Source organism: Canis lupus, chromosome 10 (assembly GCF_011100685.1).
Source record: "Canis lupus familiaris isolate Mischka breed German Shepherd chromosome 10, alternate assembly UU_Cfam_GSD_1.0, whole genome shotgun sequence".
NCBI classification, from domain to species: Eukaryota; Metazoa; Chordata; class Mammalia; order Carnivora; family Canidae; genus Canis; species Canis lupus.
This window is the reverse complement of record NC_049231.1, coordinates 24,301,023-24,319,394: the sequence shown is the minus strand read 5'-3', so window position 1 is coordinate 24,319,394 and position 18,372 is coordinate 24,301,023. Positions and strand designations below refer to the sequence as shown.

Here is an 18,372-nt window from a genome sequence, read left to right as displayed (position 1 = left end):
TTGACCCATTGGTTATATAAAAATGTGTTGTTTCATTTACACGTTTGTGGATTTTCCAGTTTTCCTTGTGCTATTGATTTCTAGTTTCATTTCACTGTGATCAGAAAAAGTACTTCAGATGATTTTAATTTTCTTAAAATTAAATTTGTTAAGACTCGTTTTGTGACCTTACATGTAAACCTATCATGGAGAATGTTCCATGTACACCTAAGAGCATTGTTGAATCCCATATTGCACACTTGAAACTAATACAACCCTGCATGTTAATTATACAGTTATACTCAATAAAAAATAATAAAAGAAATAAAATGAGTCTCTTATAGATAGCAGATAGTTAGATCCTAAATTGTTCATCCTTTGGAAGGCTCATATGTCAGAACCATTTCTCTTTAGCTAGGAACCTACTTACAAATTATAGATAAAAAGTATGTAAAATCTTTGCATATTTAGTATCTGGCAGTTACAGCTCAATGCATTATAAGGACAATAACTCAAATTCAGATGATTCACTATTGGAGCTTGAACTTTTGCTGAGGTTCTAGTTAGTGCTGGAGACAATAGTTTTGATATCCTTAGCTGAATGGTGCTGTGATATTTCATTTGCAGTTTTCACCTCTTTTTTAGAAATTTGTTGTCGCATTATAACATCTACCAGCATGGTGAAAATTCATTCTTTATTTCACTGTACTATATTTTAACTGAAATTTTGAAGTCAATATGCCATCCTTGTAGGACAGTGGTTCTCAGTCTGGGATGATTTTGCCTCCAGGAGACATTTTTGCTTTTCACAATTTGGGTGGGGGTGGGGGTGGGCTACAACTGGTATTTGGTGGGGAGAGAGGCAAGGGGTGCTTCCAAACAATCTACAAAACACATACCACCACAACAAATAATTATCTAATCCAAACAGTCAAGGTTGAGAAACTTCATGTATTAGATGCCAACCTAAGGATGTGACAGAATGAAATTGCAAACAGTACTACTACCTCCTGAATATTTCAACGTGTCTAGAGCCAAATTTATGTCCCTACTTCCCAATAAACTTCTTTTTCTGACTTCTCTATTTCTTTGGAGGCAAAGATGACCTTTGATTTCTCATGACTTTTTTTGTTTCCCAGATCTAATGAATTACCAAGCTCAGGGGCTTCTTTCTTCACGGTCTTTTAAATTTAATTAATTGATTTATTGAGGTTTTACACTTAATATATAAACCCCCCCTTTTTTTTACTGAGGTAGAATTCACATAACATGATATTTTCCATTTTAACCATTTTAAAATGTACAATTCAGTGGCTTTTACTATATTCACAATATCATGCAATCACCACCATTATCTAATTCCAGAACATTTTCATCACCCCAAAAGAAACTGTACCTATTAAGCAGTCACTCCTCACTCAACCCAGCTCCTAACAACCTCTGATAGAAGTACAACCAGACAGAAAATCTGTAAAGCAATAGAGGAACTGAACAACACTATTGGACTCAAATGGTCCTAACAGACATATGCAAAACCTTCCATCCAACAACCAACAACAACACATAATATACATTCTGAGCTTTTTTTTTTTTCATCCTGAGCTTTTTTGTTTTTTGTTTTTTGTTTTTCATCCTGAGCTTTTTTTATTGGAATTTTTTGGTTGCTGATTCAATCTCTACTTGTTATAGGTCTATTCAGATTTTCTTTTTTCTTTATTTCATTTTGGTTGTCTCTAAGAATTTATCTGTTTCAAACAGATTATCTAATTTGTTGGCATATAATTGTTCATAATCCTTTTTTTTCTATAAATTATGTGAAAACATCCCCACTTTTATTTCAAATTTTAGTAACTTGGGTTTTCTTTCTTATTTTATTTTATTTTATTTTATTTTATTTTATTTTATTTTATTTTTGGGAGGGGGGTTTCTTTTTTTCTTGGTCTAGCTAAGTTGGTCAATTTTGCTGATCTCAAAGGATTAAGTTTTGGTTTTATTGATTCTTTTTTCTATTCTTACATATGTCTATTATAATCTTTATTATTTCCTTCCTTCTACTAGCTTTGGGTTTAGTTTGGTCTTGTTTTTCTAGTTTCCTAGTGTGGAAAATTATTGATTTGCTCTTAAAAAATTGTAGACATTAAAAGCTATAAATTTTCCTCCTAAGTACAACTTTTGTTGCATCTCAGAAGTTTTAGTATGTGTGTCTTTATTTGTATTCATCTCAAAATTTCTAATTTCTAGTGATTCAATTTTTTAAAAAAGATTTTATTTATTCATGAGAGAGACAGAGATAGAGGCAGAGACACAGGCAGAGGGAGAAGCAGGCTCCGTGCAGGGAGCCCAATGTAAGACTTGATCCCCAGTCTCCATGATCATGCCCTGGGCTGAAGGCAGCGCTAAACCACTGAGCCACCCAGGCTGCTCCTAGTGATTCAATTCTATTTTCTAATTTTATTTATTATTTCTTTTTTGACCCACAGTTTAAGAGCATTTTGATTAATTTTCACATATTATCTTCATCAGTGTTCCATGTTTCTTTGTATGGGTTTGACTTACTAGCTGTGTCTTTTTATTTCTTTTTATTTCTTTTTATCTGTTTATCTTTTTTTAGCGAGAGAGGTTGGAGAGGGGCAGAAGGAGAGGGAGAGAGAGAATCCCAAGCAGGCTCCACACAGCATGGAGACTGATATGGTGCTCCATCTCACAATCCTGAGATCCTGAGCCAAAATCAAAAGTTGGACGCTTGGGCAGCCTGGGTGGCTCAGTGATTTAGCACCACCTTCAGCCCAGGGCATGATCCTGGAGACCCAAAATCGAGTCCCACATCATGCTCCCTGAGTGGGGCCTGCTTCTCCCTCTGCCTGTGTCTCTGCCTTTCTCTCTGTGTCTCTCATGAATAAATAAATAAAATCTTAAAAAAAAAAGAAGTTGGATGCTTAACTGACTGAGCTACCCAGGCACCCCTCTAGTGTCTATTTCAGGCTGAAGGATTTCCTTTAGCATTTCTTATAGTTCAGACCTACTAGTGATAAATTCTCAGTTTTTGTTTACTTGGTAATATTTTAATTTCTCCTTACTTTTTGAAGGGTAGTTTTGCCAGATACAGAATTTTTGGTTAACAGATTTTTTCCCTTTTAGCACTTTGCATGTGTCAACTCACTATCTCCTGCCTCCATAGTTTTTTTTTTTTTTTTTTAAGATTTATTTATTTATTTGAGAGAGAGAGAGCACAAGGTGGTGGAAGGGCAAAGGGAGAGGGGCAACCAGACTCCATGCTGAGCAGGGAACCCAATGTGGGGCTTGATCCCAGGACCCTGGGATCAGAATCTGAGCTGAAGGCAGCTGCTTAACTGACTAAACCACCCAGGTATCCCTGCTGTCATAGTTTTTGTTGTTGTTTTGTTTTATTTTTTATTTATTTTTTTAAAGATTTTATTTATTTATTCATGAGAGACACAGAGAGAAAGTTAGGCAGAGACATAGGCAGAGGGAGAAGCAGGCTCCATGCAGGGAGCCCGAGGCGGGACTCCCATCCTGGGTCTCCAGGATCACGCCCTGGGCTGAAGGTGGTGCTAAACCACTGAGCCACCCGGGCTGCCCTGTTTTTTTGTTTTAAAGATTTTATTTATTTATTCATAGAGACGGAGAGACAGAGAGAGAAGAGAGGAAGAGAGGCAGAGACACAGGCAGATGGAGAAGCTCCATGTAGGGAACCCGACGTGGGACTCGATCCCCGGTCTCCACGATCACACCCCGGGCTGCAGGCAGCGCTAAACCGCTGCGCCACCGGGGCTGCCTATGCCATAGTTTATGAGAAGTCAGCTATTTGTCTTATTGAGAATTCCTTGTACATGATGATTCTTTTCTTTGGCTCCTCTCAAGAGTCTCTGTATTTGGCTTTCAGCAGTTTGGTTATAACCGTGTCTTTGGTGTAGATCTCTGAGTTTATCCTATAGGAGTTTGTTGAGCTTGGATGTGTAGATTCATGTCTTTTGTTAAATTGGAAATTTTGGCCAATATTATTTCGAAATTTTTATGTACCCCTTTAGTCCTTTTCTCTCCTTCTGGCAATCTCATTATGCATATGATTTTAAGTTTAATTTTTGTCCCACAGGTCTGTTAGACTCTGTTCATTTTTAATTTTTTCTTTCTGTCACCTGGGTAATAACACTTATTCTCAAATGACTTATCTTCAACACTGATTCTTTCTTCTGTCTGCTGAAATCTGCCATTAAGCCCACCACTATTGAGTTTTTCATTTTACTTATTGTAGTCTCCACCTTCAGAATTTCTATATAGTTCATTTTTCTAATTTCTATTTCTTTATTGATATTCTCTACTTTTTGAGACATTGTTCTCATTATTTACTTTGGTTATTTGCACATGGTTTCCTTTAACCCTTTAAACATACTTAAAATAGTTTATTTAAAGTCTTGGTTTAGTGGGGTACCTGGCTGATTTCAGTCAGTAGAGTATGTGACTTTTGATCTTAAAGTTGAGAGTTTGAGTACCACAGTGTGGGTAGAGTTCACTAAACAAACAAACAAACAAACAAACAAAAAACAAAAAACAAATAATGTCTTTGTCTAGTTAACCCAATGTATAGACTTCCTCAGGGCAGTTACTACTTATTTCATTTCTTCTGTTCACAGAAGAACATATGGGTCATACTTGTGTTTTTGCATTCCTCATCATTTTTTATTGTAATTGAAAACTGGACATTCTGAATGTTATAATGTGGCAACTCTGGAAATCAGATTTTCTCTCTTCCTCAGGGTACATTGTTGCTGCTTGTTGTAGTTATTTGTTTGTTTAGTTTAGTGGCTTTTCTGAATTGTAAAGTTTGTACTCTGTCATGTGTGGCCACTGAAGTCTCTTTTATGTTAACTTAGTAGCCAATTAGTGATTTGACTATTTCTTTATATATCTGAACCAAAAAAACCCCCCACAAATCTCTCAGCCTTTGCCGATCGAGTCTGCCTGTGTGTTTGGAATGGGTTTTTATCACCCAGCCAGGCAGTTTACAACTCTGTCTTAGCTTTCACTTCCTGCTTCAGCAGAGCCTCATTATCAACCAGAAGTAAAAGTTTTGGGCCTTCTCAGTTTTCTTCTGAGCATGAACCCAGCTCTGGGCAGATATGCATGTGGCTTTCTAGATTCCCATGAATATATCAGAGCTTTTCAAATTCTTTATTCCCCAAAACATCTCATTCCTCAGGCTTTCCTCCCTAACTTTTCAGTTTTGCTTGTTTGCACTAAAGGTCATCCTTTGCCCCAGACAGCAGCAACTAATACTGTTTTTGACAAATGTACTCTGGGTAGTCACCTCAGTCCTGGGAGAGTTCTGAATTAGGCACACAACTTTTGAGCCAGTGTTTCAGGGAGCCACCAGACAAGTTAAAACAACCACAATTCTTTGAGAAAAGGTGTGTTCTGCTCCCTTTGGTGTTTGGCACTTATATTAGGAATGTGGGTTATTTTTAAGGCTTTTGTCAAGTCAGGGATTGGAGGATGGTACCAGAGTAAGTGAAAGTGTCACAAAGCTCTCTTACTGAAACTCAATTTTTCTTGATTAAACATTCTTTTAGTTGCTATAAGATTTTGATTAGATTCCAGAGTTCTGGACTGAGTTTTAGAGTTCCCTAAGTTTTTTTTAAAAATTATTTATTTATGAGAGAGAGAGAGAGAGAGAGAGGGAGAGAGAGAGATTGAAGGCGTAGAGGGAGAGGGAGAAAGTATCCTAAGAAGATTCCTCACTGAGTTTGGAGCCTGATCCCACAACCCTGAGACCACAACCTGAGATAAAACCAAGAGTCCCAGCTCATTTGACTGTGTCACCTAGGTGCCCTTGGAGTTCCCTGTTTTTTCTGACATTTTTGTTGGCATCCTGTATTTTCATTGTGTTTTTAAAAGCCCTTTTTATCAACACACCATCACCCCAGTTCTAGTTCTTATCACTGCAGGTAGGGCTATTTTAGGGATTTTTTAAAAAAGAAATCTCCACACCCAATATAGGGCTTAAACTCAGAACCCCCAAATCAAGACCTCCATGCTCTACTGACTGAGCCAGTACAGCACCCCTTAGGGATTCTTAAAGTGATACCTCTGATATACCACCATCTCCTTGATCATGTGACTAGCCTGCTGAGACAGCTGCAGCTCATAGTTTCTCCATGCCTGTTTTTTTCTCTTTTCTCTCTCTCTTTTTTTTTCTCCATGCCTATTAAATGGTTTTTCCAAGTCTAGTTTCACAATGGCTTTCCATTTGTATCTCACTATTTTTCCACCTTCACTTCCATCTGTTTTGATGAATGCACACAAATAGGCTGCTCCCAAGTGTGCAATTTGCTTTCCACTGTGTACCTCCATTAATGCTGCTCTTGCACCTCATTCATGCTGTTTGCTCCCCATCTGGATTGTCCTCTACCTCTACCTCTGCCTACTGAAACACTATTCATATCTTAAGAATTGACTCACACTACAACTTTTCTATAAAGTCATTTTTGATCACTTCAACCAAAGCTAATCTCTCTTTCCACTAAATTCCTATGATATTTATGTGCCATTAATGTTATACATGTCATATTACTGCTTGCATTATTATCTGTATTCATGTTTTCATCACCCATTGCCCCCCAGGTACCCCAATACTTATTCATTCTTTCCATAAATATTTATTAGTACCCTCTGTATGCTAGGGCTAGTGGAAAGACATGGTCTTTAATGATCATTAGTTAGAACATTGAACAAATAAGCACATATATATTATAACAATTACTAAGAAAGAAAAGAAACCCAATAGGATTCTGTGAGTGGGAAGAGGATGAGTTCAAGCTTCTCAGGTTAAGAGTGAAGGGGGAACATGGCAGGCAGAGGGAACAGCATGCCAGTGGAATCTGGAGTACTCTGTTCCTTACTGTCTCTATCAGAGTCAGAGAAACATTTCCATTACCACAGTGTTTTACACTTACTGCACATGAAGAATAAGAATTAATGAGTAAATATTAAGAAGAAGGTAAGTCTGATAAGAAAAAAACAACCCCAGGGCATCTGGGTGGCTCAGTTAAACCTCCAACTCTTGGTTTCAGCTCAGGTCATGATTTCAGGGTCCTAAGGTCAAGCCCCACATTAGGCTCCCCACTCAGCAGAAAGTCCGCTTCTCCTCTTGCTCTCTCTCTGCCCCTCCCCCTGCTCGTGCACTCTGTCTCTAAAATAAATGAATCTTTAAAAAAAGAACCCAGTGGGCAGCCTGGGTGGCTCAGCAGTTTAGCGCTGCCTTCGGCCCAGGGCATGATCCTGGAGACCTGGGCTGAGTCCCACGTCACCCTGTATGGAGCCTGCTTCTCCCTCTACCTGTGTCTCTGCCTCTCTCTTGTCTCTATCTCTGCGACTCTCATGAATAAAATAAATAAAATCTTAAAAAAAAAAAACAAAACCCAATGATAAAAAGGGAGAATAAGTGTGAATAGTCAGGGAGTAAGATCATTTAAATTTCTTTCTATTTCGATAAAATAATGGTAGTAGCAGCAGCAGCTAACATTTATTGAGTTCTTGCTATGGGCTGGGAACCGTGCTAAAAGCTTTATGTGTGTCATTTTCTATAACTTCTAAATGGTGTCGTTAATCTGCTTTCTTTTCTGCAGTGTCTTGACACAGTGTCAGGATGTGGACCTCTCCTTCCCACGGCAACCAGAGGGATGCAGTCTCTTCAATGGTACAAAAAGGGGAACACTGTTTCTCACTTCATACCGGGTAATTCTACTTCTACTTTGATCTGATTAACCACACATTTGTTTTTCCTAAATTGGAGTGAGGTTAAACATTGATTTTCTTTTTCTTTTTTTCTTTTTTTTTAAACATTGATTTTCAAAGTGTTTTAAAATATTCACACTTTTGGGCAGGCCGGGTGGCTCAGCGGTTTAGCACTGCCTTCAGCCTAGGGCCTGATCCTGGAGACCTGGGATCGAGTCCCCGTGTCAGGCTCCCTGCATGGATCCTGCTTCTCCCCTGCCTGTGTCTCTGCCTCTCTCTCTCTTTCCCTCTCTGTGTCTCTCATGAATAAATAAATAATATCTTTAAAAAACAAACATTCACACTACGATTTTCCATATTGAGGAATATAAAAGAAAACAGGTGATGGTTCTTCATTAGGGCAGGATGTCAAAGCAATCTTGACCTTAGAATTGCTCTCCTGTGTCTCAATCCATGGACAACCTGCATTCTTCCTCCAAAATTTCTTTCCTCTCCTAGGTGATCTTCGTGACTTCACATGCAGTCAACGACCCCATGTTTTCTTTTATGATGCCATTTGAGCTGATGAGTAACTGTACCATTGAACAGCCAGTTTTTGCTGCCAACTTCATTAAAGGAATCATTCAGGCAGCTCCAGATGGTAAGTGATCCCCCTCAAAAGTGTACTTTTTTTCTCAAAAGCTTCCAGAGGTTTAAGATTCAGACCTGGCTCATGCTGGAATTCAAAGAAAGCTGCCCTGCTCCTTTGGGTAGTGCTTCTCTCTTTGTCTGGGGCAGTCCTTCTCTGACCAATGGTGCCAGCATCTTAGTGAGTATGTGCCGTTTCTTTTCCCAGGTGGCTGGGAAGGACAGGCTACTTTTAAATTATCCTTCAGAAAAGGAGGTGCCATCGAATTTGCCCAGTTGATGATGAAAGCTGCTTCTGCTGGTGAGCAATGCTAATAAAGATATTAACCCTTGGGGTTTTGAGGCCTGTGGAATTGGAAGTAGGACTGTCACTCAGTTGAGACTTTGGCCTCTGTGGTCAGGCAGTTGGTAACTGCACAGGCAGTTGGTAACTGCACATGTATTCAGCAGGCATTTCCTGAGCCTCCCTACTATGGGATGGGTACCATACCACATGCTGGGAGCAAGATTATTCAGTCCTTCCTTGTCTTTTTTTTTTTTTAAGATTTTATTTATTCATGAGAGACACAAAGAGGCAGAGACATAGGCAGAAGGAGAAGTAGGCTCCCAGTGGGAAGCCCTTTGCAGGACTCGATCCCAAGACTTCGAGATCACAACCTGAACCAAAGGCAGACGCTCAATCCCTGAGCCACCCAGGTGTCCCAATCCCTCCTTGTCTTAAAGGAGTTTACACTCTACTGGGAGCTATACTCAGACACCTAAATAAATAAGTTTACCTGATAATCTTTTGTCTATTTAAATGCTAGTCTCATATATCATTAAGTAGTCTCATTTTCAGATCAGGGAGCCCCAGTTTCCTGAGCTCTTTTTCCTCTGTCATGCCTTTTTTGTCTTTTCTCCTCTCTGGGTTTGCCTTTACTTCTCTTAGGTTTAGTTCCCTCTTCCATGAGAAAAGGGAAGAGGTATTGTCAAGCCATACAGCACTGATCTAGTGTATGTACCAAAGAACTCTTTCAGACTTTGAATACAAATAAACCTTTTGTGGGGGACCTGGCTGGCTCAGTTGATAGAGCAAGTGACTCCTGATTTAGGGGTTGTGAGTTCATGACTCATGTTGAATGTAGACCCTACTGAAAAAAAAATCCTTTTATGATATGTTTTTATTTAATCTAGCCTTATTTCATGCCCCTATTGTCTCACCTTTTGTACTACAATCTGACTGGACTTCTCTCTGCCTTGTTCTCTCATCTCTGAGCCTTCATGCTATTTGTTCTATCTGGGTAGATGTATTTATTTATTTAATTTTTTAAAAAAAAGATTTTATTTATTTATCCATGAGAGACACAGAGAGAGAGAGGCAGAGACACAGGCAGAGGGAGAAGCAGGCTTCACGCAGGGACCCCGATGTGGGACTTGATCCTGGATCTCCAGGATCATGCCCTGGACCGAAGGTGGCGCTAAACCACTGAGCCACCCAGGCTGTCCTATTTATTTAAATTTTTTATATGTATATATATATATTTTTTTTTAAATTTATTCATGAGAAACACAGAGAGCGAGAGAGAGGCAGAGGCACAGGCAGAGGGAGAAGCAGGCTCCATGCTCGACATGGGACTTGATCCCGGGTCTGCAGGATCAGGCCCTGGGCTGAAAGCAGCGCTAAACCGCTGAGCCACCCGGGCTGCCCTGCTTATTTAATTTTTTAAGTAAACTCCCCAACATGAGTCTCAAACTCATGACCCCAAGATCAAGAGTCATATGCTCTACTGACTGAACCTGCCAGGTGCCCTGAAATTCTTCTATCTGGAATGTTCTTTCTCCTTCTCCCTTGTCTCTACCCCCAACTCCAATCTAGTTGAGATGAACATAACCTAGTTGAGACAGACATATTTAAATATGCCGTAATAGAGGCATTGACAAAGTTCTGGGGACACACAGAAGGATGGAATGCATTTTTCTAGCTCAGGAGACTGACTTGGATCATGATACTATAAGCCAAGGTTTAGAATATAAGAGACAGTCTAAATTAGAGAGGAAATGAGTTCAATTTTAGATACAATAGTACTGACATTTATTAAATGGTTACCATATAGTGGGCAGTGTTCCAAGCCCTTTACATGGGTCAATTTATGTAATTTCACAAAAACTTGTGATGTAATCATTATCCCCAGCTGATAACAGGGGAAACTGAATCAGTGATAGTTATACAGTTTCCCAAGGCTATACAGGTAGACAGTGGGAGCTAGAATCAGAACCCTACACCTGGGCAGCCCTGGTGGTGCAGCGGTTTGGCGCCACCTGCAGCCTGGGGTGTGATCCTGGGGACCCGGGATTGAGTCCCACATCGAGCTCCCTGCATGGAGCCTGCTTCTCCCTCTGCCTGTGTCTCTGCCTCTCTCTCTTTGTGTCTATGAATAAATAGATAAAATATTAAAAAAAAAAAGAACCCTACACCTGCTCTTGCTATTTTTTAAGACTTTTTATTTTGAAAAAAAATCATATGTATGGAAAAGTTGCAAGAATATTACAACGAACTCTCATGGACACTTTGTCTAGATTCACTCATTATTAACACTTTCCCACATTTACCTCATCTTATTCTTTCTTTGCTTTGGGAGTAAGTCACAAAGATCATTTCCTTCATTCCTAAGTATTTGAATGTAAATCTCCTAGGAGCAAGGGTATTCCCTTATCCACCCCCAGTCTACTTATCAAATTCAGAAACTTTAACATTGAAACAATGCTATTGTTTAATATACAAATTCAAATGATTAACCCATTAGGTTCCTGATTCTAATAGCATACCTTTTTTTCCAATCAGGATCTAATTCCTACGCATCTAATTTACACAGTTAGATTACACATTGGCTCTAATTACACGTTGAATTTAGTTGTCCTATTTCTTTGGTTTCCTTTAATCTGGTCTCAATCTTTCTTTGTCTTTCTTGGCATTAAAATTTTATTTATTTATTTATTCATTCATTCATTCATGAGAGACAGATTGAGAGAGAGAGAGAGAGAGAGAGAGAGAGAGGCAGAGACACAGGCAGAGGGAGAAGCAGGGAGCCCGAAGTGGGACTCGATTCCTGGTCTCCAGGATCAGGCTCTGGGCTGAATGCGGCGCTAAACCGCTGAGGCACCTGGGCTGCCTGACATTAACATTTTATTTTATTTTATTTTTTTAAAATTAATTAATTTATTTATTTATGATAGTCACAGAGAGAGAGAGAGAGAGAGAGGCAGAGACACAGGCAGAGGGAGAAGCAGGCTCCATGCACCGGGAGCCCGACGTGGGATTCGATCCCGGGTCTCCAGGATCGCGCTCTGGGCCAAAGGCAGGCGCTAAACCTCTGCACCACCCAGGGATCCCGACATTAACATTTTAAAGAGAATACAGGTTTATTGTTTTATAGAATGTCCCTTAATTTGGGTTTGTCTGTTTCCTCATGCCTAGATGCAGGTGGTGCATTTTGGCAGGAATACTAACTATATAAGTGACGTATTCTTTGGATACTCTTAATCCCTGCATCATATTAAATGTGAGGTACATCAGAATGGTAGAGGCCAGTGGATGTGCAGCTCAAAACTCCAAAGATGAGCTCTATCTAGAGACTGATTTGGATGGAAATCTTCAGTGCACAGGTCATCTCTGGAGCCATGTGAGTGATTGGCTCATTTGATGACTGAAGGATGGTATTCCAAGGGTTCTCAACCTATCAGGGATGGGTAGGGAGAGGTGACCATAATGAAGATTGCAAAGGGGCTGAGCAAGGTAGGAGGAGAATTGAGTGAGTTTATTATCCCAGAAATTAAGGAAGGAAAGTTTCAAGCATTACTGAGTGGTCATCTGTCAGCTGCAGAGATGTTTGATTAAATGAAGACTGAAAAATGTGCATTGCATGTGGAAATTTGAATTTGTTGGTGGTCTTAAGAGAGAAATGCTAACGAAGACAGGTGGCAGAAAAGCCATATGTAGGAAATTGAGAAGCAAAAAAATTTTTACTGTTACCTTTAACTGCAAAGATGAAAGCCAAGGGGTTCACATGATGTTCCCAGCCAGCAGCTCTTTGTTGTCCAAAGGGCAGACAGCATCTAGAAGCATGACACTGGATAACAAGGTGTCCTGGCAGCCAGAGCTTAGTTATGTGGAACCCAGAGTCAGGGGACACTTGAAGTCCAGTTCCTCTTTGCTACAGATGTCTGCAGAACTCAGAATAATTGCATACTGGGTCTTGAATTTGCTCTTATGTTTGGCCTTAGGTGTGGGAGTCTACCCCCCACTCCACCCCCCCCCCCCGGAAGAGTCAGGGCTTGTGAGATGGGCTTCCTTGAGGCCTTTAGAATTAGCTGCCCATCATGCTTCATGATCTGATTCTTTGGCCCTTTGCAGAAGTCTCTTCCCCTCTGCAGAGCTGACTTGTTGGAGCTCTTTGATTAGTGTTTTTACTAAATATATATGGAGTACCTATTGTGTGCCAAACACTATACGAGATGAGTGAGAAAGCACAACAGTGAACAAGGCATACATAGTCCCTTCCTTTGTTAAACTTTTTTTTTTTTTCCTTTGTTAAACTTACAGTCTAGTAAGAGTCATGTAAGAAATAAGCAAACAGGGACACCTGAATGGCTCAGTGTTTGAGTGTCTGCCTTTGGCTCAGGTCATGATCCTGGGGTTCTGGGATCAAGTCCCGCATCAGACTCCCTGTGTGGGCCTGCTTCTCCCTCTGCCTCTCTGTGTGTCTCTCATGAATAAATAAATAAAATCTTAAAAAAAAAAAAAAGAAAGAAAGAAGCAAACATATAAGTTAATAGAATAATTTAAATGGGAAGGATAGGGATCCTTGGGTGGCGCAGCGGTTTAGCGCCTGTCTTTGGCCCAGGGCATGATCCTGGAGACCCAGGATTGAATCCCACATCCGGCTCCCGGTGCATGGAGCCTGCTTCTCCCTCTGCCTGTGTCTTTGCCTCTCTCTCTCTCTCTCTGTGACTATCATAAATAAATGAAAATTAAAAAAAAATAAATGGGAAGGATACTAATAGGATATTAAAAAGGAGGATAACAGGGATAAAGAGGACTTTAGAATTATAGTGAATTAGATAAGATAATGCTAGTTATTGAAGCAGATAACCCCCCAATTATCAGTAGCTTAAGACAATAGATAGTACTGCTTATATAAAGGACAATCAGCAGGGGTGAAAGGGGGCTCTGTTCCATATAGTCCTTCAGGGACCCAGGGTGATAGGGTCTCTGCCATCTTTAACCCATGGCTTCCACACCCTCTCTGAATAGCCAGCAAAGAGGGAAAGAGTAAAGATTTCACCTGGGAAGCATGGGCCAGACCTGGCTGGAAGCAGCGTACATTACTTCTGGTCATATGCCATAGGCCAAAAATTAGTGGGATAGGCTGATAATGGCTCCCAAAGATATATCCGTGTCCTAATGCTCAGAATCTGTGAATGTTCCCTTGTTTGTAATTAACTTAAGGATTTTTTTTTAATTTTTTTTTATTTATTTATGATAGTCACAGAGAGAGAAAGAGAGAGAGGCAGAGACATAGGCAGAGGGAGAAGCAGGCTCCATGCACTGGGAGCCCGATGTGGGATTCGATCCTGGGTCTCCAGGATCGCGCCCTGGGCCAAAGGCAGGCGCCAAACCGCTGCGCCACCCAGGGATCCCTAACTTAAGGATTTTAAGATGAGGAGATTACCCTGGATTACCCAGGTGTGCCCCAAATGCCATCACAAGGGTCCTTATAAGAGAGATGCAGAGGAGGATAAACAAGAAGTGCTTTCTTTCTTCTGTATCACATTGCCATTATGTTGGTCTTTAATGGATGTACCATGCCAACTTGATAGAATCTTCACTTGGAAATGTTTTCTGAATATTTATTTTGGTAAGTGCCATGCTGGGCCCTGAATAAGCACAGGCTAATAAGACACAATCTCTGCCCTTAAGAAGCATACAGATCAGGACAAGGAAGGTGTATATTTTTTATCTTGTATCCTGGGAGCATTGTTGGACACACATGTAAAATGATGGTTAATACTCTATTAATTATTTGATTGATAGCTGCTGTACATCTGACTTAAAAGAATTTAAAAATCCCTATTTTGCCAAACTTGTCTTCTCAGCCGCCAGAGGAGTTCCACTTGGAAGTGTAAATTACTGGTTCAGCACTCCAGGACTGTATGTAATTACTGGGCAGGGGGGTGTGATGTGCACCCCACAGATGCCTTGTCCAGGTAAGGATGCCAGGGAAGTTCTTCTTGGGAGGTAGAAAAGTATGCCAGGGGCTCAGAGATGCATTCATTGCTGGTTTGTCTCCAACTCTGTTGCAGGAGAAACAGGAGAGGTTTTGGGGAATTGGAAAGTGGTTGAGTCCATGTCTTCTTTCTAGACTGAAGCCCAGTGGCAGGGCAGCAAGGGACTGGGATTCAATTTCAGGCATACTTTTAACTGGAAGGTATACATATGGAGCGTACCTGGGAAACTCCTGTTAGTGGGAACAGTGACGTCCTGCTTATAGCCTGAGCAGAAAAAGTGTGCTCTTGCCCACCTCCCCCTTCCCATGTCACACAGGCATAGCCATCATGCTTGAGCCATGCCCTTCAATCTCACTGAGGACTCCAGCTTTATGTACCCTTTAACAGTTGTGCCTCTCTGCAGTGATTCTCAAACGTGGTCCATAGCCTATTGGTGGGCTACAAAGGGTCTCCTAAAAGGCTGTCAGCAGGCCCCCAAATGCAGCCCTTTCTTGGGGTCTCCTTGGAACATGACATATGTGTCTATCAGCTTTTTGTTTTGTATACAACTGATGTCACAAAATTACATCTTTATAGTTGTGTGCCTAAAAACATTATCTAATAATTCTTTTAAATGCACACTTGTCTCTTAGAGGCACTTGGGTGACTCAGTTGATTAAGCCTCTGACTCTTGGTTTCAGCTCAAGTTGTGATCTCTGAGCTAAGATCGTGCCGTGTAGGGCTCTGTGCTCAGCTCAGAGTTTTTTTTTTTTTTTTTTTTTTTTTAAGATTTTATTTATTCATTCATGAGAGACACAGGGAGAGAAAGAGAGAGAGAGGCAGAGACACAGGCAGGGGAGAAGCAGGCTCCATGCAGGGAGCCCAACGTGGGACTCAATCCCGGGACTCTAGGATCACGCCCTGGGCCGAAGGCAGGTGCCAAACCGCTGAGCCACCCAGGGATCCCCTCACCTCAGAGTCGTCTTCAGATTCTTTCCTCCTCCTTCCCTTTCCCCTTCTGCTCCTCCCCCACTTGCACATTCTCTCTAATCAATAAATAAAATCTTTAAAATCAATAAATGCATTAGTCTCTTAAACTATGTAGAAAACAAAAAAAATGGAATTACAAGCCATTGTTAGAATAATATTAGCTTTCATAATTGTCCAGTGATTTACCTTTACTGAGATCTTTATTTCTTTACATGACTGCACATTAACTGTCTGGTGTCCTTTCACTTCACCCTGCAGGATTTCCTTAAGTATTTTCTTGCCCTGCAAAAATGAACTCCTTCAGCTTTTGTTTATCTGGAAACATCTTGATTTCTCCCTCACTTTTGAAGGAATTTGGCCAAATGGAGGATTCTTGTTTGACAGTTTATTTCTGGCCTCTAAAGTTTCTGTTGGGAAATCTGCTAATTATCTCATTGAGGATCCCTTGTATGTGATGATTCACTTCTCTCTTGCTGTTTTCAAGATTCTGTATTTTGAAAATTTGATTAGAATGTACCTCAGTGTGTGTTTCTTTTTTTTTTAATATTTATTTATTTATTCATGAGAGACACAGACAGAGAGAGAGGCAGAGACACAGGCAGAGGGAGAAGCAGGCTCCCCACAGGGAGCCCGATGCAGGACCCAACCCCAGATCCCGGGATCATGACTTGAGCCGAAGGTAGGTGCCCAACCGCTGAAGCCACTCAGGCATCCCTCAGTGTGTGTTTCTTTAACTTCATCTTAGTTGAAGTTCATTGAGCTTCCTGGATGTTTATATTCCTGTTTTTCATCAAATTTGGGAAGTTTACAGCCATTATTTCCTCAGATATTTGCCCTGTCCTTTTTTCTACTCCTTCTAGGACTTCCACAGTGGTATGTCGGTCTGCTTGATGGTATTCCACAGGTCCCTCAAGTTCTGTTCACTTTTCTTCAGTGCTGTTTCCGCCTCTCTGTTCCTCAATCTCTACTGTTTCCGTGGTCCTATCTTTGAGTTGATGGATTCATTCTTCTGCCTACTCAAATCTGAATTTGAATCCCTGTAGTGAATTTTTAATTTCACTTACTGTACAATTCAGCTCCAGAATGTCTTTTTGGTTTCTTGTTATGTTTTCCACCTCTACTGAGATTTGTGTTTGGTGCACACATCATTTTCTTTACTTCCTCCACATTTTCTTTTAGTTTTTTGAGAATCTTTAAGACTATCCTTTTAAAGTTTTTTCTAATTTGCCCAAATATAAATATGGATTACCACAAAATGGCTTGATAGTTGTCCATTCGTTGACTCAGTTAAACTGCTTTGGGAATGTAGCTAAGGAAATAAGTAAAGCCCAGGTTTGTTGTAATCTGAATTAGAAAGTTGGAAACAGGTGCCTCGGGGGCGCAGTTAAGTGTCAGACCCTTGGTTTAGGCTTAGGTGGTGATCTCAGGGTCCTAGGATAGAGCCCAGCCTTGGCTTCCACTCAAGACTTCCTCCCTCTCTCTCTGCCCCTGACCCCCTCCTGTGCTCAAGCTCTCAGGTGCTCTCACTGTCTCTCTCAAATAAATAAAATCTTAAAAAAAAAAAAAAAAAGTTGGGAACAACATACTCTCCTATAGCAGGGGAATTAAGTAGCACCTATCCATATGATAAAATATTGTCTAGCTTTAGTGTATGAAATATGTTAATAATACAAAGAAATTTTTTATAATGTTAGATGAAAAGAGCCAGATAAAAAAATACATGGGTGTTATGATCATGATTATATAAAAATATTAACAGATCCTACAAAGAAATACACAAAAATATTAAGTTTTTGTCTCTGAAAGTGGAATTATAGATGACTTTTAAAGTTCATCTTTTCTCTATTTCCCAAATACATATTTCTCATATTACTTTCTTCATAAACAAAATTTGTTAGGTAACATATATATTTGAGCACAAATATAAGTAATGTAGAGATATAACTGTAGGGTTATTTTTCTTTTAATTTGAACCCCTCTACAACAGGAAATGATAAAGCCTTCACCTGGTAGTGGCTGAAGGATCTGGTTTTAGCATTATTCTGCCTGAATTCTATTCCTGTGTCAGTTTGCTTTTTCCTCCTTACCTATTCTTTGTCCACTCTAAAAAAGAAGTAACTGAATTTTTTTTTCCTCCCAGCATACCCATTTGTTGTCTATGGACCCCCACAGGCAGGATATGGACCCCCAGAGGTGGGATATGGACCCTCACAGGCAGGATATGGACCCTCGCAGGCAGGATACAGACCCCCACTGGTGGGATATGGACCCCCACAGGTGGGATATGGACCCCCACAGGGAGGATATGGACAACCACCTGGAGTATATGGAATCCCGCCTGCAGGATATGGAGCTCTACCAGCTGGGAATGAAGCTTCAGCATCTAGAAATGAAGTCCTACCAGCTGCAAATGAAGCCCCACCTCCAAGATATGAAGTTCCACTTGCTAGAAATAGAGTTGGGTCTGGCAAATATGTGGTACCTCAGCCTTCTCAGTATGACACTTCTCTTCCCCCTGCCTCATCTTCTGAGGCCCGTCCACCATCTTCTCTGATATAACCCTTGAAGACTCACCAAGCAAAATGGCACCCAACAACTGAATAATGATAATAAGGCAGACTCAGGTATGTGAGTAAAAGCATATCTGAGGTAGTGTGGCACCCTGGGGAAGGGCAGTGTTAGGGGGAGGATAAAGCTTTACTTCCATCCCTAGACTTTGCAAGCGGAGTTAACTCTTGATTAGATGGGCAAAGGAGAAGTAGAATTAGAGCTAATTCTCCC

The 18,372-nt window shown here is 40.5% G+C and overlaps 1 protein-coding gene across 6 annotated transcripts in view; it reads left to right on the top strand.

Moving 5' to 3' along the window:
• The window catches only part of WBP2NL (WBP2 N-terminal like), a 35,015-nt gene that overhangs the window by 5,977 nt on the left and 10,666 nt on the right, over positions 1–18,372 (top strand). For 3 of the 6 annotated variants that reach the window (XM_038550369.1, XM_038550371.1, XM_038550370.1), the window contains exons 2-5: positions 7,623–7,731; positions 8,230–8,371; positions 8,567–8,659; positions 14,491–14,601. In XM_038550369.1, coding sequence (XP_038406297.1) covers positions 7,623–7,731; positions 8,230–8,371; positions 8,567–8,659; positions 14,491–14,601 — 455 coding nt within the window. Of the gene's footprint in view, positions 1–7,622; positions 7,732–8,229; positions 8,372–8,566; positions 8,660–14,490; positions 14,602–17,731; positions 18,216–18,372 lie in introns of all 6 variants that reach the window. The other 3 variants (XM_038550367.1, XM_038550368.1, XM_038550373.1) reach the window with 2 other exon arrangements.